This window comes from Schistocerca gregaria, chromosome X (assembly GCF_023897955.1).
Source record: "Schistocerca gregaria isolate iqSchGreg1 chromosome X, iqSchGreg1.2, whole genome shotgun sequence".
Taxonomy (NCBI): Eukaryota; Metazoa; Arthropoda; class Insecta; order Orthoptera; family Acrididae; genus Schistocerca; species Schistocerca gregaria.
In genome coordinates this window covers 505,261,273-505,287,343 of record NC_064931.1, presented here as the reverse complement: position 1 = coordinate 505,287,343, position 26,071 = coordinate 505,261,273, and the positions used below count along the sequence as shown (strand labels likewise).

The following is a 26,071-nucleotide window of genomic DNA, read 5'->3' as shown; positions in this document are numbered from 1 at the left end:
ATCTGATTGTACAGTATTATCATACTTGAACACTGCAGCACGTCTTTGTATTAAAAATACTTACTGCCTTCTGCGGTGTGTTCATTGACTCCAGTTCATACTTGGCCACTTGTAACAAAGCTCAAGTGGAAAGTAATTTTTGTAAGTGATGGAGGAAACCCTGTATTTTGTGGTAATTTTGGTGGGACTTATAATAAGAGTTGGTTGTTAACAGGTCATTACATTTAAATTATCATCTTTCAGTATGACAAAAATCAGCTCAATTAAAAGATAGCAATTGCACGCATTTGTTTGCATACAGGCAAGGTATGTGTTGCGTGATAATGTACTATGACCTGTGAGATTGTGTAGGCATGACGACAATTTCAAGTAATATAAAGTTTTTCTAACCGAATTTCATCCAGTGCAAACATTAGACATGGCAACATGATAAACAAAACGGCATTGATATTTATTTTTCTGTTTAGTATTCGAACTTTTGGAAAGTAAATCTTGTAGTTTCATTTCAAATTCCAAGAAGTAGAAGAGGCATATCGTCATCATCATCATTCATATTATTTTCTTGTGCTTTTGTTCTACATTGGCACAGGATGTGGCCTGGTTAATTTAAGGGGTAGCCAGATGCTCTTCCTGTTGTTACTATAAGAGCCATCCCATCAATAAACTTAAAAGTCTCTAACGTTACCAACATGTAAACATACAGCTATACACACAAGCAGTCACAAGGAAATGTGCTCTGTTGTTAACTTTCAGGACCAGATACTTACAATTTTGAAAAACCTACCATTTATGGCATTTTTAAAATGTCACTGGCAGGTTCGTGTTTGACATACCTTGTATACTAGAATAATCTGCGCACCCTGATTTTGAGGGATGGGATTTTTTTTACTTTAATTTGTTTTATTTACAAAGAAAAAATGTTCTAACACAGCGATGTGTTCAAAATTACTTATATCATCAGTTGGTTTGAAGAAACGCGTCATAATCTTAACATGCTATTGTACAAGTGGATAAAGTGTTCAAATGCAACAGATTCGATAATGTATAGGGCTGTTTGTGTCACAGATTTATCAATTAACAATGAAAATGCATTACCCCCCCCCCCCTCGTAATTGCCTGGAAGCCATTGAGCAATGGTGGTTTTCCTCCGGAAACCTGATCAGTCTTGGTTGAAAATTCTTCAAAACCAACCCCAGCTAGCTTAGAAACTGATATTGCCTAGTGTTTTGCCTAAAGCCACTGCTTTAAATTGGCACATCACTGTGTATCCGTATTGTTGCTTGTCATCTACATAGTCGCAGAACCTTTTTTTGAGGTCCAGATGCTTTTTATATATATATATATATATAGACACACACCAAGAAATGTCCGGCGATTACTGTTAGTTTCTTGAAGCCATGTTTTGTTTTTCACCGGTCATGAATACAACTCTCACTCATGTCATACTTTCCTTCCGCTGCACAGTTTCCAATGTTCTTGGCTTCGTCAGTAATTTTCAGTTTTTCTTTAGCAGCCATAATTAACAAGTTTGAAGACATTAATACTTAACCTCTAACGTGCTACTGATGTGTCACAGACTGAGGCCACAACAATGCAATAGTATAATTGGATCTGTTGTTGAAGGTGGAGCAGTACCAACATTCTTTTCAAATCATCCACATACCCCAGTTTTTCGTCCTTAAATTTGAGGGAAAAAACAATCGCAGATTATTCGCGTATACATGTTATCTTAAACAGGAATACATGTTACAAGAGAGGAATTGCCAAAGTTTATTCAACATATTTATTTTAATTACCAACATTAAAGATAATGAAACAAAGGTGTAATTTGCGTTCTCAAATTTTTGCACAGTTTCACACATAATTGGCTTTTGTGTGAATGAAGTTGAAGCATTCTGGGAAGTAGAGTGATTTATTACAGTTAGGACACCACCGGCTCAATTTCTTCTTACCTGCTGTTCCATTAGATTGGTTAATCTTCTCTGAAAGAACTTTTCACAACCTTGTTGATCGCTCCTTCTCAGTGGAAGGACCCCTTGCTTCCCAGGAAGCATCATCCTACAAGCGTATTGGTGTGAGTAGCACTAGAAATACTTTCATAAGTTGGTACTGAACTTCTATTTGTTTCTGAATTTATATGCTTGACCATCTATTTGGAAAAGTATCAATGCTAGAATTATCATAAATTGCTGCTCTTACCTCCATTTTTTTCTAAAAACTGTAGCATAGTAAGTGGATGGTAAGAAAATGTTTAGTATAATTTGGCATTAGTCGGTTTCTTCCAAGAACTTTCCTTCTCTCTTTCTCGAATGTGCAGATGACTCTGTTGCGTAAGACATACTCTGTTGACTAAATGATGTCTGAACAGCTCCAGGATTATCATCAAATTATTATACAAAACTGATAAGACAGACAAATGTGTCGCATGATAGCTGAAACACCACCAGAAAGATTAGTTGACTGTCAAAAGAAAGTTTTACAAGAAAACAGCTTACCTGAATATAAAATTTCTTCATACTATTCATTCAATTATTCCTCTAGAGTTTCTAAGATTTCCTGCCCACTCAAAAAATGTGGTGAATTTGAAAGAAGAATTAGTAAAATGGCAAAAACAAACAAGAACAATTCAAATCTCACGACTACATAAGCACAGAATGCCATGGTCAGTACTGCAGAGGTTCTCCATCACTTCCTATTTCTTTCGAAGTATTTAAAGTTCTCCAATTTTACATCTTTTGCAATTCTGCACTGTAAATTCGTAGCCCCTGTGTAAAAACTCATAAGATCAATGCTAAAAATACCCTGATTTTATGTTTCTCTTTAGTAAGGTTTACTTGGTTCCAACTTCTTACTTGTCATCTGACTTGACTTCATTCCATTTTCTTCCTATTGACATTTGATGTGACTGAACGAGTTAAGGGAATATTTTAGTCTGTTGTGGAGAGGGGAGGCACAAGAGGGGAAATGCTGATGTAATCCATGATCAGCGTTGCCAACACAACTTGCAACATTTAACTTCACCGCACAGTGATGATGGGTCAAGTACATTTCACAGTACTTTTTGGGGGAACTGACAATCGTTATGTGGTGGTGCTGTGAAGGCAACCAGGAACAATGCTATTGATTTGTAAATCGCTATAGTGCCTAGTTGATGTTTATTGATGTGTTAGTGATGGGGGAATCTCACTTGTAGCAAGAACTCTTTAGGGGGATATGTTTGTGAATGCGCAATGTGTGAAATATTTGTGACAAGAAAGAATATGAAAGTTACTCACTTGCAGCAATTTAAGGTGTCCTCTTAAGTTCCACCCTACCCACACACTCGCAAATCGCCACGTATTCCGAAATAAAGAGACAAATATTTATTTCGTTCTTCCTTCCCTAATCTAATAGAAATGTCAAATAACATCTAATATTGCAGAACATATAGTATTACAATCAGAATAAAGTTCTAGAATGTGATAACAACATTAAGTTACTCATCTGAATTTTGTATTGTGCATTAGTTATCATAAAATATGTTGAAGCCTTACAGTTGATACTTTTTTAATTGACTTTTAATGATAAGTGTGATTAGTTGTGATACACTTTCATTGCACTGTTGCTTCGAAACAGCATGCTGCGCAGGTACATCACACACTAAAAAGGAAACGAATAATCAAAATGCACACAGTACACACAGGGGTCGTCACGAGAGATCAATAGTCAGAAGCCTACTAGTGACGTCACCACTGCAAAAAGTAGTGTTAAGTCACTTGTGTCTAGGGGCAGCAAATTCTTGTGCCAATCAGGTTCTCTCATCTGGCCTCAGGTCTGCAGCTTGTAGCGCTTGTTGGTGATAGTCAGTGAAAGCTTACAGTAATCTGCTGTATATTATTCACGCGTTTTGGCTAATATGCATTTGTTTACGTTAATACACCTCTCATTTGAAAATGTAAAAATATAGTTGCAATTTGTGCTGTGCAACATGTGGTAGTAATAAAACTTATCATCAAATTGTGGATACAGCCATGATGATAAAAATTTCCATAAAAATTGTCTCCTACCACAAGGCAGTGTTGGATCCGACACCTCTTGTTTGTTTCTATTTAATTTGCAAATCCTTACTACAGACTACATTTAAACATCATAGTCCCTGACTTTTAACCTCCAACACCTCAGACCTTGCTATCCCAGAAAACTGTGGAAAGAACAATGTTGCCACATTGTTCTTCTACTCTTTAACCAAATATGAGGTTTCTCATATGTGGAATTTATACCAAGTTTCATCATAATTGAAACTGATGAAATGATAAATTTATTTATTTTAACACTCTGAATAGAATTTCTCATGTGATGTATGTACAATTGAAACATCCCATTTTGGAGACGTATGCTAAATAAGTTTACATATTGTATCAAAGAAACATACTGGCACTTAGTCTGTTATGGTTCTCACCATAAAAAATGCTCTTTCATGATTTGCATTACTTTGACTAATTGTCATTAGCAGTAACAAATGTCCTTTGCTTTTTATTTATCAGCAAAAAGACTCGTGGCAGTCAGTGCATACAATTTTAATTGTAAGCTTTCACATTTGTACAGTGCTGTATTAGTCTTAACACTCAATAATCCTGAATTCTTTCAACACATTTTGCACTTTACTGGCAATTTCTGAATTCGAAAAATCCTTAGCAAGAAAATTTCCCAGGTCACTACTACTGAGATTATGCACTACACAACAGTTTGCTCAATTTTCAAAATATCTCATACACAGACAAAAACTATATAAACACTTGTGTAGTACAGTTCTTGCTCTAATAACAGACTCATTAAGTTATCTAGCTTATTTCACAAAGCCAGTGAGTCATTTCTGATTCTCCACTCCAGTGAAATGTATTAATAAATATTTTGCACATCCAGAAATGCGAAATATAATTACAACAGCCTCTATGTTATTGGCGGATTCAATGCGCTGAAAGGAATGTTATGTAAAAATACAAAACTACTCATAAACTACTTCAGTTGGATACAAAATTCTGGAGAGAATTACGTAAAGTTTCACTACTTAAAGATAAAATTCAGCTTCAGGTGAATGAAGAGAACCAGTGACAGTAATCGCCGATAAACATTGGATTCGGACCAATGTATCTGTGGAGTCCTCTGCAGTCACAAATGTATAGTATTGGTCAATTAAGATAATTAAAAAAGAGCACTTTTTTACTGTAAAGTGCATCCTGAAATCTACATAAGCATCCTAGACAGTTAACATACAATTTTGAACTTTGCACAGAATGAATTGAGTAGGTCCTTGTCATTTGCAAATGTATAAGCTTTCACTCTCTGCCGCCTAAAAATGATAAGAGCTGCAGACCCGAAGCCAACCAAGTGGCTTACTTGATCAGCACCAAGATTTGATGTCCCCTATATACATGTTGTGAAGTCTACTCAAACGAAATAAATTGCCGTTGGCTACAGAAGGAAAACACACACCCCCACATGTTAAATGCTGACCCCTTTCACCTTACTTCTGTTTTTGGTTTAATCCACAGTGTTCATAAATTTTTGCTATTTTCTGAGTGAACATAAAGGAAAGGTGTCTCAAAAATGCATGTTTTGACGTATAATTTGTGGTCATAGCATTTAGGAAAATAGCTCAGTTACCCTGTACCCAGATAAAAATTTCAAATTTTTTTTACGGGTTTTTACTTGCTGTTACATATTTGATTTTCTAAGAACTAATGAAATTCACTACTATAAATTGTTGATAATCATTTATTATAAATTTAATTTCCTTCACTTACACAGATTTTATACAATATATTGGCAATGATTACACAGCATGTTGTTATCAATGGAGAGATGTCTACAGACGTTAAAGTAACATCTGGCATGCCACAGGGGAGTGTTATGGGACCATTACTTTTCACAATATATATAAATGACCTAGTAGATAGTGTCGCAAGTTCCATGCGGCTTTTAGCGGATAATGCTGTAGTATACAGAGAAATTGCAGCATTAGAAAATTGTAGCGAAATGCAGGAAGGCACTTAACATAGACAAATGTAATGTATTGCGAATACATAAAAATAAGGATCATTTATTGTATGCTTATATGATAGTGGAACAAACACTGGTAGCAGTTACTTCTGTAAAATATCCAGGAGTATGTGTACGGAATGATTTGAAGTGGAATGATCATATAAAATTAATTGTTGGTAAGGTGGGTACCAGGTTGAGATTCATTGGAAGAGTCCTTAGAAAATGTAGTCCATCAACAAAGGAGGTGGCTTACAAAACACTCGTTCGACCTATACTTGAGTATTGCTCATCAGTGTGGGATCTGTACCAGGTCGGGTAGACAGAGGAGATAGAGAAGATGCATGCCATGATGCGTTTCGCACGCGGAGACATGCTCTCCACGTTTTTAACTGTCATCCTATGAAGCAAACTGCATTCATTATAAACAGTTGGGTGCACAGTGTTGTTGCCTTCTTCGGGATAGCAGAAAAGCTAGCTGGATTTCATTTAGTATTTTTAACAGTTCCAGTTCCACTCCCTCTTCCGTCATGTGGGTCAACCTCCGGCAGCTCTCTGGGACCAAGGTCCATTTCCCAATTTCCGTCCTGACCGTAGCAGATGATGTCGTAATGGACTGCATAGCTATCTGCAACAGCTTGGGCCAATATTTTGCAGAGAATTTGAACTGTTCCCACACTTTCCTACCTTGGAAATGGGTGAAGGCGGCTCGGGTGATACCCTTCTCATCACAAAATTGTGCTTTTCTGTGAGGGAGCTAGATCGTGCTCTCACTTCATTCTGATCCTCTGCCCCAGGGCCAGACAATGTTTACATTCAGATGTGGGAGAATCTTTCTCGTGTGGGCAAACACTTTGTCCTTCATATGCACTATCGCATCTGGGCAGAGGGAATGTTTCTCAGATGCTGGCGTGAAGCCACTGTCGTATCCATACCAAAGCCTGATAAGGACAAACATCATCCTTCTGTAATTTGTGCCATGTTGGAAGTTGGACCTATTTTCAGCCATTCTGCACATCCCCCACCATTAATTGCCTGCAGCCAATAATATTCATTCTCTTTCTGAGTGGCTACCCGCGAGTTACCAACTAGACTGTGAGAATCTTTCTCCCACATGCTACACTGTAACTGTATTTTGTGACAATGCAGTTTCATTCACAGAGCGAATGAATTATTCATCCAGATGTTGATGTTAGTTCCTTGTAACGGTATGCTGTGGGTGTGTATCTGTAAATGATTTAGTGTGATTTCCAAATGGAAATGTCATGTGATGGAAATAAATATAAAGTTCCCCACAAGCGACTTTAATTAAACGATTTAGCCCTCTTAGACTGTTTGCGACCGAGCGAGGTGGCGCAGTGGTTAGCACACTGGACTCGCATTCGGGAGGACGACGGTTCAATCCCGTCTCCGGCCAACCTGATTTAGGTTTTCCGTGATTTCCCTAAATAGTTTCAGGCAAATGCCGGGATGGTTCCTTTGAAAGGGCATGGCCGATTTCCTTCCCAGTCCTTCCCTAACCCGAGCTTGCACTTCGTCTCTAATGACCTCGTTGTCGACGGGACGTTAAACACTAACCACCATCCCCCAGACTGTTTGCAGATGACGTTGTGATTTACCGTCTTATAAAATCATCAGAGATTAAAACAAATTAGAAAATGGATTAAACAAGACATCTGTATGATGAGAAAAGTGGCAGTTGACTTACTAATGAAAAGTCTGAAGTCATCCACATGAGTAGTAAAAGGAATCTGCTAAATTCGCTTTAAAGGATAAGACACGTGATTCTAAATGCTGTAAATTCAACTAAATACTTGGGGATTACAATTACGAATAACTTAAAATGTAACTATCACATTTAGCAAACCAATGACTGCAATTTATTGGTAGAATACTTAGAAAATTCAACAGGTGTACTAAAGAGACTACTTACACGATGTTTTTCCACGCTCTTCTGGAGTGCTGCTGTCAGGTGTGGGATCCACAGCAGATAGGATTGATTGGAAAAGTTCAAAGAAAGGCAGCTCATTTTGTATTTTCGCGGAATAGGGGAGAGACTGCCATGTATATGATACGCGAATTAGTGTGGCACTCATCCAAACAAATGCTTTTTCATTGTGGCAGGATTTTCTCGTGAAATTTCGGTCACCAACTTTCTCCTCAGATTGTGGAAATACTTCGTTGGTGCCCGCCTACATAGGGATGTACAATCATAATAATAAAATAAGAGAATTAGAGCTCACATAGAATGATTAAAGAATTTGTTTCCTGCCCACTGTATGAGAAGGTAACAGCATAGAAATAGCTTGAACGTACTTACATGAACGCTGTTAGACACTTAATTGTGAATTGCAGAGTGATTGTGTTGATTTAGATGCTTCACAAGCACTCAAGGTGCTTTATGTCCCACATTTGCAGGTTTTTCCTGGCTTCGGAACCATATCAGGGCAAAAGGCCATGGCACTGAGGAATTTCCACTTACTGAACAAATTCACTTGCCTTTCACAACACACCACCTATATTATATGGCTCTTGGTGATGTTTTGTGAAAGGTAAGTTAATTTGCTGCACCTGGTGTTCGAAGACACAAAATGCAGGCTGATAATTTGTTGATGCAGAGACTCGAACAAAATATTCAGTGACAGCACGTGGGTCATTGTAGGCCACATCATTCAGGGGGACACCATTTACATCTACATTTATACTCCGCAAGCCACCCAATGGTGTGTGGCAGAGGGCACTTTACGTGCTACTGTCATTACCTCCCTTTCCTGTTCCAGTCGTGTATGGTTTGCCGAAAGATCGACTGCCGGAAAGCTTCTGTGCGTGCTCGAATCTCTCTAATTTTACATTTGTGATCTCCTCAGGAGGTATAAGTAGGGATAAGCAATATACACTCCTGGAAATTGAAATAAGAACACCGTGAATTCATTGTCCCAGGAAGGGGAAACTTTATTGACACATTCCTGGGGTCAGATACATCACATGATCACACCGACAGAACCACAGGCACATAGACACAGGCAACAGAGCATGCACAATGTCGGCACTAGTACAGTGTATATCCACCTTCGCAGCAATGCAGGCTGCTATTCTCCCATGGAGACGATCGTAGAAATGCTGGATGTAGTCCTGTGGAACAACTTGCCATGCCATTTCCACCTGGCGGCTCAGTTGGACCAGCGTTCGTGCTGGACGTGCAGACCGCGTGAGACGACGCTTCATCCAGTCCCAAACATGCTCAATGGGGGACAAATCCAGAGATCTTGCTGGCCAGGGTAGTTGACTTACACCTTCTAGAGCACGTTGGGTGGCACGGGATACATGCGGACGTGCATTGTCCTGTTGGAACAGTAAGTTCCATTGCCGGTCTAGGAATGGTAGAACGATGGGTTCGATGACGGTTTGGATGTACCGTGCACTATTCAGTGTCCCCTCGACGATCACCAGAGGTGTACGGCCAGGGTAGGAGATCGCTCCCCACACCATGATGCCGTGTGTTGGCCCTGTGTGACTCGGTCGTATGCAGTCCTGATTGTGGCGCTCACCTGCACGGCGCCAAACACGCATACGACCATCATTGGCACCAAGGCAGGATCGACTCTCATCGCTGAAGACAACACGTCTCCATTCGTCCCTCCATTTACGCCTGTCGCGACACCACTGGAGGCGGGCTGCACGATGTTGAGGCGTGAGCGGAAGACGGCCTAACGGTGTGCGGGACCGTAGCCCAGCTTCATGGAGACGGTTCCGAATGGTCCTCGCCGATACCCCAGGAGCAACAGTGTCCCTAATTTGCTGGGAAGTGGCGGTGCGGTCCCCTACGGCACTGCGTAGGATCCTACGGTCTTGGCGTGCATCCGTGGATCGCTGCGGACCGGTACCAGGTCGACGGGCACGTGCACCTTCCGCCGACCACTGGCGACAACATCGATGTACTGTGGAGACCTCACGCCCCACGTGTTGAGCAATTCGGCGGTACGTCCACCCGGCCTCCCGCATGCCCACTATACGCCCTCGCTCAAAGTCCGTCAACTGCACATACGGTTCACGTCCACGCTGTCGCGGCATGCTACCAGTGTTAAAGACTGCGATGGAGCTCCGTATGCCACGGCAAACTGGCTGACACTGACGGCGGCGGTGCACAAATGCTGCGCAGCTAGCGCCATTCGACGGCCAACACCGCGGTTGCTGGTGTGTCCCCTGTGCCGTGCGTGTGATCATTGCTTGTACGGCCCTCTCGCAGTGTCCGGAGCAAGTATGGTGGGTCTGACACACCAGTGTCAATGTGTTCTTTTTTCCATTGCTAGGAGTGTATTCGATACCTCATCCAGAAACCAAGTTTACCTATGGGGAACTGACGTAAACAGAGACACTGAACCTTCGCACAAACCTGCAAAGGAGGGCTACGCAGTCCAATGGTTGTAACATACCGCACTTGTTTCTCTAATTTTATTAGGTACCAGTCCTATGTCATTTGAAGGTAATGAGGTTCTCCATTGGTGGATGTTATTTATACGCCATTGGAGGGCCCATCTGTAATTTCTAATGGCCACAGCAATTTTGTGAAGTTCACGAAGGTACTGTCTTCCAACAACGAGATCATGAGAAATAGGGGTGGCCAAGTCTGCTACCAACAGAATGTCTACAGTTGTGCTCTGGACAGCCATACTGCTGCTTCCACGTGGCAGGGTGATGGCAGAGACAAAGGCATCCAAGTCAGCATTGTTGAGAGTCCATCTGGGTGGATGCCTAGATGACTGATGCTGATGGAGGACAGGATGATCAGAAAATGATCACTGTCACAAAGGGCATCGTGGACTCTCCAATGAATGGAGGCAAGAAGACCAGGGCTCCAATTGAGAAGAACATTACCAAGTAAGAGCCATATGCCACACTGAAGTGTGTGAAGACACAATTATTCAAGAGACAAGCTCTGCCAAATTTTGATAATGGTACAATGGCAAGTGGTTGTAGTTCCTCCCACAAAAGTTTTTGGACGTTCATCCAAAATGAGGAAGGGTGGGGGAAGCTGAAGAATCAGTGCAGACAACGTGGCCTGAGACGCTTCACTATCGGAACAGAGATAAACATTACAAATGGCTAAAATCCAGTGACATCCTCACACGAACAGCTACATCTTGCAAAGTCTGTATGTTCGCCGTACTAACAATCTAGAATCTACGTGCAAAGTCCTCCTGACGTTCTGTCATAGTCTGCTTGATTCTTAAAATAGCCACTCAGGATAGGGATTCACAGTGCTGAGGACCAAGTTTCCTAAAGGGCAATGCAGAAAGCAGAGGAAACTCTTAATAGACATTGTAGCTCAGCCAGATGGTGGAAAAAGCTCCCACAGTTCCACTGGATGATCAAGCTATCAGTAGCCTGTGGAGGTATGAGGGTACCAAGGAGGCACAACATGCCTAGGGTCACCTGCTGCCATCAGTTGCAAGCAAACGGCATCAATACATACTGGTTTTGAATCAGATCAACTCATACGGCAAACATGAATGAGAACATAAGTGGTTAAAGAAAAGGGCATTCCGTAAGGAAATGGGTAACTGTCAGAGGTTGAGGGCAATGAGCAAAAAGTGGTGGGGGATCACTACTTAACAAATGGCAATGGCTAAAAAGACAGTGCTCAGTATGCAGAGGATGCATTTCCCATCACATAATGTGACCCAGGGCCTCCGGTTGCTTTCTGAGTGGAGTAACTATCACCTTCACCCTCTTCCTCTCTCTTTCTTCTACCTGCTTCTATTTCTTGGTTTTATTGGTTCTAGTTTACGGACAAGTTCATCACAATTTATCTTCTGTGTCATTCCTCTCTGAGGACTCTTCCCAACTTGACACATATAGGATGCAGGGACTGATGACCTCATCAATCCAATCCAATTCCAGAATATGAAAACACTACAAACGTAAGTAATCTCGAGTGTTGTCTGAAAATGATGTATACTAAGTAACAAATATTTGCTGGTGATTTGATTTGAACTGCTGATCTGCAGCAGACCAGCAATGATAATTACATGCTGTTCAACATTGCACGCAGCACAAATCTTGGCATTGTTCCCTCTCCTGAATAAATAGTGTCATGTTGTTTCGGATGTTCTCATTGGACTTGAATACAGCATCCTAGATCTAGATCCTGTTAATGGTCCTCTGTATGGCATTACTTGGAGGATTGTTGGGCTTGGGTTGTGTGTCATCCTCTACACTGTGATGAGCAATGAATTTAGCCCCCCTCCTGTCAAAGCTTCACGATCTTTGAGCGAGCCTTATTTTTCCTCGAATGGCAAGCCTCCATCATTGGTCTGTGCCTCAGGACTGTAGTAGTGCTTCCTATGAAAGACATGGACCATGTTCGCACTTTTGTCTTCTTGGTGAAGGGTCACATTCATCAGCTTTGTGTGCGCTTTCTGATAAGCGACAAAGGATACAATATGGCCCAAAGTAGTATTTTAGTAACTTTTGTGATAGTCTGACTTTCTGTTTCCCGAGCAGTATTTCGCTGGCATGTGCTTGGTGTTGAATCTCCTGGCCATCCAGGGACTGTATGCAAGACAGCAGAGGTCATAGCACAGGATGCCTTTTACTTCAAACTGACATTTTCTTCAAAGAATCTTCAAATTTCTGGAGCTTTGGTAGCTGGCACAGCTTTGCTGACAGTGTAGCAGGGGAGGTAGTCAGTGCAGACTGTTATCAATTGATCCTCATTTGAGGAGTTTGGGAACCTTCCAAAGAGGTCAATTACAATACCTGGAATGGAGCATCTACCAGTGGAATTAGTATCAGTTGCCCCAGAGGTAACTGTGAAACATGCTTCTGGCATTGGCATTTCTTACAGTGGCTCACATTGGTAGTGGTGTGGCCAGTGATATCTGTGCCTGATTCTGTCTAGCGTCTTCATGAATCCCAGGTGTAGATGGACTGGGATGATGAGCAATCACTTCCACCTCATTAGACCATAGTTTCTCTTATACAATGCTCTGTTAATTGAAATTCTCCTTTGGTCGGTTTCTCCTTCGAGGCTTCAGTGGTTTTGGGCTGTGCTGAATCATCCCTCTCTTCAGCAGCAATGTCATTTATTGCAGTGACTACTGAGAATTCATCTAGACTGCTGTGTTCTGGCAAAGGATTTCTTGAAAGGCAATGAGCATCCTTTGCATTCACTTCTGCATACCAGCGTGATGTATTCCTAAAACCTCAGGATCCATCTCATCAGCTGGCCCTGACAGATATATAAGGCTAGTCAGCATAGATAATGGTGGTCCATCACAAACATGAATTGGCTGCCACATAAATATAGCTGGAACTAGTTAATGGTCCAAACAACCGCAAGACACTCTTCTCAGTTTTAGAGTCGTTCAACCTTGACCTCAAGAGTACCATAATAACATAAACTATCACCTTTCCATCATCTTTTTTGAATTTGCACTATAACTGCATATATCCTGTAACTGCTAGCATTGGTGTGAAGTTCTTCCTGAGCATTCTTCTTGAGCCAGGACTCAAGATGTTCTTGCCTCCTTAAGGAAAAGATCTTACTTGCTCTTTGCTCCAGGAAAATTTGGTGTCTCCCTGTAGTAGTTCTTGCAACGAGTCCTTTGTGAATCAGTCATGATATGACCACATTCAGAGAAAACTTAAAACATCACTAATGTCTGGAGAGTTGAAAAATGTGTGACATCTACAGGGTGATTATAATTTAAACTTTCAAACGACTGTAGAAATAACACCACTGGTCAGAATGATGTCAAATTGCAAGGGAATATTATTGGAGAATGGAGAAAATGTATGGCAGAGGAAATATAAATAGTTACAAAATATAGCAAAAGACGGTGCTGTAAGCATCATAATTTAATAGTGGTCAACTACAAATGAATCATACAGCAAAGCCTAAAATGTACATTTGATATTAAACAAACTGTGCTACTTATTGTGCATGGGTGTACATGTGTGATACTGTTAGTTATGTAAGCCCATCCACCACAGCAGGGTCATATTACTTTGGATGGGAAAAATTGGTTTTTAATTGCCCTGAGGCCAAAACCCGCATAAAAAGCATCACCCACATCGGTTTTTAAATTGTCCTGAGGCCAAAAACCGCATAAAAAGCATGAATCAGAATCACATCATATTATTCATTTCCGTGTGACTGGCACAAAACATGTTCAGTATGCTGTCCACCGTTTCCTACAAGAAGTTGAAATCGAGAAATAGCACGTTCCACAACTGATCAAAGTGTTTCCAGGGTCACGTACAGGATGTGTTGCGCAGTGCGTGCCTTCAATGCAGCTGAGTTTGCAGTCAGAATACAGAACACGTCTTTCAGATATCCCCCACGGCCAGAAGTCACGTGGATTGAGATCAGATGATTGGGATGGCCAGGCTGTAGGGAAATGGTGGCTGATAATTCTAGCATTTCCGAAATGCCATATCAGCAGCTGCTTAACTGGCTTTGCAATGTGCGGAGGCCATCCTGCATAAAAATGATCCCATTCAGGCTGTTGGAGAGCTGGAATGATGTGATTGCCCAAAAGATACTCTTAGCACTTACCAGTGATGGTACAGGTAACAGGACTGGAAGCACCCGTCTCTTTGAAAAAATATGGCCCTATGATAAATGATGTTGTAAACAAACACCACACAGTGACCCTTTCAAGATGAAGTGGTACTGGTTGATTTGTGTGTGGATTTTCCCTTTGCCCATATTTGACAATTCTGTTAATGTCATTTCCTGCAAGATGGAAGTGGACTTCGTCTGTCCACAAAATCTTCCATGGCCAATCATTGTCCACTTCCATGCGAGCAAGTAATTCCAAAGCAAAGGTCTCTCTTGTTGGCAGGTCAACAGGAAGCAATTCATGCACATGGGTAATTTTGAATGGATGGCAAAGAAGGATGTTTCTAAGATTTTACGCATTGTGCTCATGGGTATGTTCAACATTCGTGCAATTCTCTATGCTTTATACGTTTGCACACCACCACTGGTCTCCTCCTGCATTGCTGTGGTCACTGCTTCCAGTGATGCAGATCAATTCGTTTCACCAAAAGAATTCATCTTTTCAAATTTCTGAATCATTTTCTCCAGACACACAGCAGTCATCAAACCAATGCCTTTTTTCAAACCCTTCAGTGTCTGGAACTTCTGCAGAGCGGCATGTGCACAGTCATAATTCCTGTAATAGATATTTACAAGCAGAGCGCAATCCTGCATTGAGAGTCATGGCGAACATTGCCGATATGAAAGGAGGAAAAGCCATCTACCCAGCATGTTTGTACGAACTTCAATGGGGTTGTGCGCATGACAGGTGTTTTCATTTATATATTCTGATACATACAGCACCATTTATTCATCAATTTTCACACCTTTTTTGTTTCTTCTTCCACACGTTTTCCCCCTTCTTCGATAATATTCCATTGCAATGTGGCGTCATTCTAACCAGTAGTGTTATTTCTACAGCTTTTTTAAAGTTTAACTTAAAAGTAATCACCCTGTACATCTGCATCTGCGTTGATACTCGGCAATCCACTGTAAGACATGTGGTGGAGGGTACCCTGTTAACTCTATATTATTTCCTTTCCTTTTCCATTCACAAAGAGAGTGAGGGAAAAACAAATGTTTGCATGTCTTTGTGTGAGCCCTAATTTCTTGTATTTTATCTTCATGGTTCTTTGGTGCAATGCAGTGTGTGTTGGAGGCAGTAGAATTATTGTGCAGTCAGCTTCAAATGCTGGTTCTCAAAATTGTCTCAGTGGTGTTCCATGAGAAGAATGTTGCCTTACCTCCAGGGACTGCCATTTGAATTCCTGAAGCATATCCGTAACACTTGTGTGTTGTTCGAACCTACTAGTAACAAATCTAGCAGCATGCCTCCAAATTACTTCGATGTCTTCCTTCAATCTAACCCGGTACAGATCCCAAACACTCGAGCAGTACTCAAGAATTGGTTGCACTAGCATCGTATATGTGGTCTCCATTACAGGCGAACCACACTTTCACAGCATTCTCCCAATAGACTAAAACTTGTTCTACTTTATATCGCTTTGCAACATTACTCCCAAATATTTAAATGATGTGAATGTGAGTTGGGACAGTACTAATGCTGTATCTGAACATTACAGATTTGGTTTTCCTACTCGCCCATATTAACGGAAGTGTTTCTACATTTAGGCCTAGTTGCCATTCATGTGACACCAATTGGAAATTTTGCCTGAGTCATCTTGTATCCTCCTACAGTTACTCAACTTCAACGCCTTACTGTATACCACACTATCATCAGCAAACAACTGCAAATTGCTGCCCACCAGGTCCACCAAATCATTTATGTATATACAGAATAATAATGTTCCTATCACTCTTCTGTGAGACACTCCTGTTGGTACCCTTGTCTCTGATGAACATTCGCTGTCAAGAACATCATACATGGTTCTGTTAGTTAAGACGTCTTCGATATGCTCACATATCTGTGAACCTATTCCACATGTTCGTACCTACATTGGGGCATCATGTCAAACTCTTTCTGGAAATCTAGAAATGTGGAATCTGCCCGTTGCCCTTCATCTATAGTTCACAGTATATCATGTGAGAAAAGGGAAAGTTGAGTTTTGCAAAAGCAGTGCTTTCTAAAACCGTTCTGATTCATGGACACAAAATTCTCAGTCTCGGAGAAAATTATTATATTTGAACTGAGGATATATTTAAGGATTCTGCAGCAAAGTGATGTGAGGAATATTGGTCTGTAATTTTGCAGGACTGTTCTTTTGCCCTTCTTATATACAGGTGTCACTTGCACATTTTTCCAGTCGCTTGGGACTTTATGCTGGGTGAGAGATTTGCAATAAAGGCAAGCTAGGTGAAGAGCCAATGCTGTATAGCATTCTTCGAATAAATCAAACTGAGAAAGCAGACCTGCTGACTTATTTGTTTTCAACTCTTTCAGTTGTTTCTCTGTATCAGGGATGCTTCCTACTATGTCGTCCATACAGTAGTCTGTCGGTTGTCAAACAACGGTATGTTTGTATGATTTTCCTGTGTGAATGATTTCGTAAATGTGGACTTTAAAACTTCTGCGTTTGATTTGCTATCTTCAACTGCCACACCAGACTGGTCAACAAGTGACTGGATGGAAACCTTGAACCTACTTAGTGATTTTACAAAGACGCGAGTCTTCTTGGGTTCCCAGCCAGATCTTTTGCTAAGGTATGATGGTTATAGTTGCATGCTTTGCACAGAGGCATGAATTTCTACTAACCTTTGCTTGTGACAGCTCTTCTTTGCTGTGGGTCGAGACAGACTACGTCATTGTTAACTAGGTACCCCAAGATTTTTATTTCTTAGGTAACAAAGAGGCACTTTTTTGGTTTCAGGTGAAGGCTTGTAGTCTGAATGCACTTCAACATTGTTGCCAGGCAGCTTAGATGTTCTTCAAATGTCTTTGAAAAAATAAATGTCATCTGGATGGCAAAGACACATTGTCCATTTTAGGTGTTGAAGCAACTAGTCTTATATGCTTGAAGGTGGCTGGAGTGTTATGTAGTCCAGATAGCATAACTTTTAACCCATAGAGGCTCACAGGTATCGTGAAGACACTCTCCTCCCAGTCGGCCCCTTCAGCCTCGATTTGCCTGTAGCCTTTCTGCATGGCCATAATTGAAAAATGCTTTGCTCTTTTTAAGCAGAATAGGGTGTCATAAATATGTGGCAATGGGGAGTCGTATTTCTTTTGTGATTTGGTTCATTCATGGATTATCTTCAGAGTTGATATGTGTTTTACCATGGGCCACTTGGACTGCCTTTCCTCACTTGATCTGGCTTTCCTCTGCTCTAGATATGAAAGCATCCTTAAAATGGCACAGAACAGCTAACACCCATCGGCATTGTTCATTGGTCAGGTCAGTTTCTCCACGGCAATTTTTTTTTAGTGGCAGCAGAGCAAGATTTTTTGTTGATGACACTGAATTCCCAATCCTTGACTGATTTAGCCGTGCTTACGCACATTCCTTTCAAGATAAGTTTTGCTTGATAATGACAGTTAGTGGTCTAAAGTTCTGCTTCTTCTTCTTTTCCTTCAGCGTTTGTCCCACATGCTTGCAGGGTCCGCTACATGGGTCCGTTGTCTCCATTTCACTCTATCACGGGTTGCATCTGAGTGGATGTTCTCGCATTTAAGGTCTTTATAAGTCGTATGAGCCCAATGTTGCTTAGGTCGTCCTTTGGGTGTAATCCGCCTTGGGAATAGTCGTCACCGGCCCGTAAAACATGCCCAAACCAACGAAGACGACTCTCTTGCATCTTGTCTTGGATTGGTGCAACACCAGACTGTTTCCTAATGCTGTGATCTACTTAGTGAGGCTCGTTGTCCACCTTAGCATCTTCGTTTCCATTACACATAGGCGGAGTTCTGTCTCAGCTGTAGTCAGCCCAGCACTCTCAACCATACAAGGTGACTGGTTTGATGACATTGCGATAGATTTTTTATTTTAAATTATCTTTCATCCTGCGGTGGCAAGTGACTCTGGTTGTGGTCGCCACTTCATCAAGGCTAACTTTCCTATTTGGAGTGTAGTTATTCAACAAAACAATCTGTATATCAGTATTGTAAATAGGTTCATTGATTCATTTGATGTGGAAGGACTGCCAATGAAGGCAATTCATTTCCAGTTTGTGGTTCATGGATGCTGTGACTTCTGTGGTTTTCATTTAATCTTTCGTTTGAGGATAGCTTTACCTTATTTAAATCCTTAACACTGTGTGAATGGCAGTGGCTTACATTATGACTATACATGAACCACCGACCAAAGTGACACTGTGGTAAGACATTGGACACTTATTCAGGAGGACAGCAATTCACATCCCTGTCTGGTGTTGCAGATTTAGGTTGCCAGTGATTTCCTTAAATCTTTTAAGTCAAATTCCAGAATGGGACAGGAAATTGGCTTAGCTCTACCATAGGGACCATCATTCTCCAACCTAAGCTTTCTGTGAAAAGGACGTTAAACCTAAATCTTATGTTCTTCTTAAACATGAACTCTTACTTTACAGTAGATGATATCTTAACTCATGTAGTGCACAGATCACTGATGAAGGTCCCTTTTTAGCCTGTGAGTGCTGTTTTTGTCAGTTTCAACACTCAGTCTCTTGCTCATCTTGTCTATCAGCTGGAATAATTCTATTCCTTAATAAGAGTATGCTATTGCAGTTTGTAGGCTTAGCTTCTGTTTAATATAAGTCCTTGGGCATACTGAACAAAAGTAGCCTCCTCTTTTCACTTGGTGGTGCAGTCTGTGAAACATTAGCTCATATTTTCACCATCTGTGGGTGTGGTATTATGCCTTCTGCTATAATGAGATGAACTAATGATTTTGATCATTTACACAGTTCTTCACGAAATGCTTTATCCAGCACTGTCTTGAAAATGAAAGATATGGGAAGTTGGATCTAATATAGATAGCTTCTTTTCCAAAGTATAAAACACATACACTTCCTATTCCATTCTGCTAATATCAGGTAAGATGGTTGAGTGTTAAGGCACTAGACTCATACATAAGCAGAACAAGTTTCAGATCTCCATCTGGCCATCAAGATTTTTCTTGTTTTCTTTAATTTGTTTAAGGTGAATATTGGTATGACTCCATAGAAAAGGAGTAATTCCTTTAAATAGGACATGAAATTTTTTTTCCCCGAAGTTTTGTTTTATGGGAACGTGGGTGCCAGCCATCTCTTATTATATGAATGTGTTGTTCAGAGTTTAGTTACATGTTCCAGGCCATTACCATTTATGTCAGTTTGCTGCAGAAGTCTTGAGCATATTCAAAGTTCAAATATTATACATTTTGTTGACAGAGAAAAGCTTGTGCCCACAAATCAGCTCAGATTTAGAACTAGTCACCATTGAAAAACTCCACTTGTTCTATCTCATAATTTTCTTCTTCTCCTCCTCCTCCTCCTCCTCCTCCTCCTCCTCCTCCTCCCCCCACATGTCTTTCAACTATGGGTAGGCAACTATTCTAACCTCCTTATTTACATCTCTTGCACACGTTATGTTGACAGTGGCTTCATCCTTGAATCATTATTATTATGCCAATGATTCTCTTTCTTTAGCAGCCTGCTCTTTGTCACGTTTGCTGACTTTGTGTTTTTCTCGTCATGTGTTGTTCTCATCAGTCTGCACAATTGACGCAGCACTGTTAACAATTCATTACTTCCACTATGCTGAGAACGAGTATGTTTAGTCTTTCTGTAGTCAGTATTCCATTCAGGATTTTTCAGTCTCTTATTAATGTTGCCACCTGACTCACTTCTGTCCTGTAACTTGATTTTTGTACATTGTCCAACTCCATTGTGTGCACATTAGTATTCTGTACTCTTCCTCAGATTTACAAACCTAAACTGGTTGAACATGCTGTTATAAGTTATTGCTGTGACCATGTGAAAGGATTTGCAACCTGTTATTCATTTGTATCATTGTGTATGGCTCATTACTACCTTCATCCTGCCTTTTTCCATTCCTATTCCCCACTTCACTTCTTTCTGCCTTTCTCCTTGTTCCCTTCCTCCTGCCCATCCCCTCATCCCCTTCCTCCTGCCCATCCTCTTCCTCCCACATTTTCCTTCGCCCATTCTTGCTTCCATATGTTTCACAGGTAGATCATAATTTTTGCTCGAGATTGTGTTTGAAGATACATGTCATATGATAAGTATAATAATTTATCCCTTGTGACTGCAGGAATGACCAAAACAGTACTGTGATGGAGAATTGCAAAATGCCACCAGTTGCACAGAATTTATTTGTGACTATAGTTGACAGAGTAATTATCTCATACGAGAAATATCTACATAGTAAATGTCACAATTGAAGTGAAGTGTTAGTGTGTTCAGTCTGATACAGTGGAAAATGTGGTATATCAGTCTTACTTTCCCTGTACTGCTTGTCACTTTCTCCAGTTATTGCCCCCTTTCGTCTATGTCTGGTCAGTTGTGACATACTGTTACTCTATGCGCCTTGTCTGATGTTTTATGCAACAATCTGGCCTTAAAAAAATCTGTAAATGTTGTGCTATGAATACATCTTTTGAATTCAAGGTAAGAAGTAAATGAGGACTGTCATTTAGAATTATAGTCAAATAAAGACGGCAGGAAGACTATGGCTTAACACTGTAAAAAATTGTAGATGTAGCAGTTGCATTTGTAAACAAGAGAGGTTTTCTGATGTGCTTAATTATCTCTGACAAATGGCATGATGGTTGCTTTGAATAATGCAAGGGCATTATCCTTGTTCAGCTGAAATGTACCCTTGTGCACTTGGATTGCAGGAAGTGTTCCCCCTTCGCCATACTGTTTGGATACTGCCATGTACTGAAATGCTATAGTGCTGACTAATGTAGCAGTTAATTTTGAGTGTAAGCATACAAGTACTTAGACTGCCTACATGGAGAGGGACAATGCAGGAGAAACCCTACCTCCCTTTTGCAGAGCTGAGAACCTACACTGACAATTAGTGCTTCTGCAAAAGCAGTAGAACTCTCTATTGGTCATATGGATCACTTATACCTTCTGATGCTAGGGTTAGTCTCTTCACTCATTTCAAAATAAGAAAACTAAAACATCACCCAACCCAAAATAAAGCAGAGTACACAAAGCATTCAGCAATGGCTAAGGTGCAATTTCTTGTTCTTGTCAGTAGTGTAAACGTGATAGTCTGGGGCTGACCTCCACCAGTGTCTTGTGCAACTATAGTTCAAAACAGTGCCCGCATAACAATAACATAAGCGTCATCACAATGCAGACATTTGTCTTCTTTCTAAATTTGCATCTTTGTCCATACTTCCATATTTATGGCAAGTTGCCATTCAAGGAGGAGGAGATGAAGAAGATGTAGGGTGATGTAGCATTCAAAGGGTGCCAAATTCGTTGAATAAAGTGGATTTTCCAACAGTTCATACTTAGAATACCTCAGTTTTCTCACAGCCAAAGGATTTTTGTGGGAGGTATTTTCTTCTAAGGACAGAACATTTTCTTTCTTTTGCAATTCAGGCCTCTGCCATCATATTTTTTGACCCAGATAGCAATGAAAAACTTGATATTATAGACAACTAATTTTTTTCTTCTTTAGAAAGGTAAAAATCACGGAAACAATGACTTGGCAGTTGACATTGATTTGGCCATTTTTTGTGTTAGGGCCATTGATTTATATTCACTGCTGTCTATTGATCGTGTGAGGTGATTAATGCAATTTCGTCTATTACAAATAGTACGTGCACAAAAACAGTTGGATTATTTTTTCAAATATTTCAAACCATGCTGAAAAATTAGTTTTCTGTTTACTCTTGGTTAGCTTTCAATAAATGTGGCACCCACCTTGTACAAACGGTTTTTGTTGTTAATGATTTGTGTAAATTTTACTGGGGTCTCTCCATAGACATCCTTATGCTGGCACCAGCAGTTTTGTACACCTTAGAGTGCTGACTGTCCATTACCACATTGTGTACTTCCCACTGGCTTTTATCTGTGCCTACCATTTTGAAACATTTTCATGTGGAACATCCTTGAACACACAAGTCCTGCTTGTTTGAATTTCTCCGACCAGGTCTTAGCTGTTTGAAAGTGAAGGAGTAGTCTCTTTTTATATGTTAATATGTGGATGAATTGATGTAGATGATAAGCTTCACATCACACACTTATGACAGTACAAGATTTGAATTTCTCCATTTCAACTAAATGCACACGACATGTTTGGAAACAATGCAAACAAGACTATTTTGCTGGTAGTTGACATTTGTCTGAAGTAATTGCAAAGAAAAGATCATTTAATTTATCTCAATACCATCTCCATGTGAGTCTTGTGAATTTTCTTCCCGTTCCTATAAGTAATATTTTTTACTTTTATAACAAAATTTTCTGTTAATAAACATTACCTAAATGTTGCTAACATTTTGCAGTATCCTTTTCTCTCTCTTTTTCCACAACAAACCTGTAATCAGGTGAAGGATGAGATTGTCCTCATCAATAATACTGCCAGATAAAGGCATTAAGTATCAGTAGATAAATAAACTATTATTAGTGTGCTTTTTAATGCAACTGTTGCCCATGCATCAGCAGCACACACAATGATATAGTGGCTCGTGATCATGAAGGCGAAAGATGAACTGTCCCTATAATTGAGGGTAAAGAAAGGAGGATGAGATACGTAAAAAAGATGAGCAAACATTGTCTTTTCAGTATTTATCTGTTACTGAATTTGGGCCTTGCATTTTTCTTTCGTTATTAAACTGCTGATGTCAGTTCTGTCAATTATTTCAGTAGAACCGAATTTTTAAAAGACTGTCCCAAAGCTACCCGTTTTGTGTTATCATGTTGCTGTTTTCAACTACTGAATATTATCTGTAAATGTCTGATAATGACATGATTGTTATAGTAGATACACCAATTAGCAGCTTATAATGAGCTATTTGGTGTACCTACTGTAACAATCATGTCATTATCAGATACATATTATGCTGCTGGCCCTAAAGAAGAAAAAATCTGTAAATGTGTTTTGTTACAACACATTTACAGATAATGCAGTACTGATTGTTGTCATATCTTAAAAGAAACCATGACAAAGTATTTCCGTACTATAAGTGAGTGTTAAATATTCGGTTACAGCTTCGAGTGAAGGACCTGCTACTACAGATGCTGCACTGGCTGCTTTGGCCGCAGAAGCTGGACTCCTTGACCCACCTTTAGAAAACTTGTCACCAGCTTTTCTTCAAAAAGAACTTGAGGGTGACGGGAGTGAAATGTCACCAAATTTAACAGGTGATGAGCTCCAGTTTCCAACCTCCCAAGACAACTACAGAAGTGATGGTGTAAGAATGAACAGTACAAACAGTGACAAATTAGTTATCGACGAAAATCTGGACAGCGGAAGTACGACGGGTGCTGACAGTGATATTGCCAAAGCTGCTTCAGAACTGATGCAACTTAGTAATCCAGAAGTTTGTAGCTTGGCAGATGAACTTAGATCTATTAAGGAAAGTCATTCGTCTGGCCTCGGTGAAAGTGCAGATTGCAGCCTAAATGATGTTTTACAATCGTGTACTGATGGAAATTTACATGCAGAAATGTCAGGTCACTCTCCAATAAGTGCAATGAAGTTCCAAAGTGAGCCCTCCATAGAAGGTAAACAGTTATTTTGAAGCATGGTTCTTATTTTTATGCATTTTAAGTAGTATGTTGAAAGTGTAGAGAATACACAAATTCTTTTATTTACTTGTAATGTAATAGTTGGGTTTACAAAAAAAGAAGAATTCTGTTCCAGACCCTACAAAGGGAACAGACATTGATAACAGTGCTATTAGTGCAGCGCAAGGAGAAAGCAGTTTGGGAAACAAATCTGGACTTACAGAAAACAGAGATTCAGAATTCAATTTGCGTGAGACTGACAGCAGTGCAAGCTCTCTGCCACTGATGAAGACAGGTGAAATGGAGTCTGATGCTCTGTCCACATTAGCATCTGCAGCACTGGGCTGCAAGCAGGCACCGACGAATGGAGCGCCTGTTCAACCTGCGGAGCAGAAGGTACTGCTGATATTCAAATTGTAAATAATGGAAAAAAATTTCATGCCTTATATTACTGCACAATTTTTTTTACAGTTGGATGAATGAGTTTAACTTCAGTATATATCTATTGTGCACAAACTTTTACTCCAGCCCTAAGCGATTATATGTCAGGTGATCCTATTGGACCACCTTTGCTGCTATAATGCTCATTACACATATGTGTTAGACTCTGTAAATGTAGAAAATGGGTTGGTGTCCTATTGTGCATAAACCATATTATCCATTTTCTTTCTACAAGAGTAAAGTTTAAGCCCCTATGACTCTCATCACCCACAACCCCTACCCGGGTTGTTCCATGTCAAATCAGCAAATGCTACAACTAGACACTCTCAGATTTATTTGAAATTAAGTACACATGTAGTATTCTTAAATAGTAAGCAATATTATTTTTTCAAATTTATCTGATGTAAGGTTACAGAGTAATGTGAGTAATTGGTGCTCAAAAATTGAAACGTAATTTTGTGTTGTTTTTGTTTTACTGTGTGTGACTGGTAAAATCATAGTTGGATTTATAACTTGGCGTGCAAAATTGTACTTTTCATACAAATAAATGTATTTTGAAGCACGGCATGAGCCATATTAATAACTCAAAATTAACAATCATCCTAAGTATCCAAAGACTGTATACATAATGATTGGTTGGCATGGCTATCTTCCTTCTCTTTGGTATTTTGTCTTTGGATAATATTCAGTAGTGAATTATTGTCAGTTGATGATGAAAGTGAAATGTACATTTTCTTTTGGTGTGACATAGCCTATAATGTGAAGTAATATGACTAATTCTGCAATGTTGCGTTTTAAAATTAGCTTAAAGGTTCTTTTTTACAATTCTCACAAAAATGTAGAAGTTTGCGTGCCTACAACCAGTTAATATTTGCAAACTATAAACATAACCTTAAATTTTGTTCGAGGATGTGAAAAAAATGGAGAAGTAATATTGTGTATTACTAATTACATGAAGCTGACACATTGAACTTTTAAAACATTTCATAAAAATGAGACTGTTCATTTGTGAACGATATACAATGTCTAAAATTTCAGCTTTGTACTATAATCCTTTTAATGAAAATGGTGACAATAACCATAAGAAATGAAAATGAAGAACCATAAGAAAAACTTGCTCCCTCTTTCCCAATAGATGATAGAAAGGAAACATTTCCTAATATTAAATCAGAAACTATGTGAGAAGTACTAGGAAAAAAATCCACTAGTAGAAGTTTCTGGTAAGTCTAGCACAGAAAAATGATGGTAATCTAGTGTGTTCTGAGGTCAGAAACAAAAAAAGAGTGAAAAATGTTGAACCACAGTGATTAACAATACATTGCTGCAAGTGCAGTCCTAGAAACTGTGAATGCTTCTTTGCAGTCTCTTGGCGATCGCCAGTTAAGAAAAAATGACTGTGTGGTGAAGTATTGTAATGAAAAACTAATAAAAGTAACTTCAACA

The 26,071-nt window shown here is 39.9% G+C and overlaps 1 protein-coding gene across 2 annotated transcripts in view; it reads left to right on the top strand.

Moving 5' to 3' along the window:
• LOC126297580 (host cell factor 2) overlaps nucleotides 1-26,071 on the top strand; it is a 234,210-nt gene that overhangs the window by 148,795 nt on the left and 59,344 nt on the right. For both annotated transcript variants that reach the window (XM_049988548.1, XM_049988547.1), the window contains exons 13-14: nucleotides 23,669-24,184; nucleotides 24,324-24,583. In XM_049988548.1, coding sequence (XP_049844505.1) covers nucleotides 23,669-24,184; nucleotides 24,324-24,583 — 776 coding nt within the window. The remainder of the gene's footprint in view (nucleotides 1-23,668; nucleotides 24,185-24,323; nucleotides 24,584-26,071) is intronic.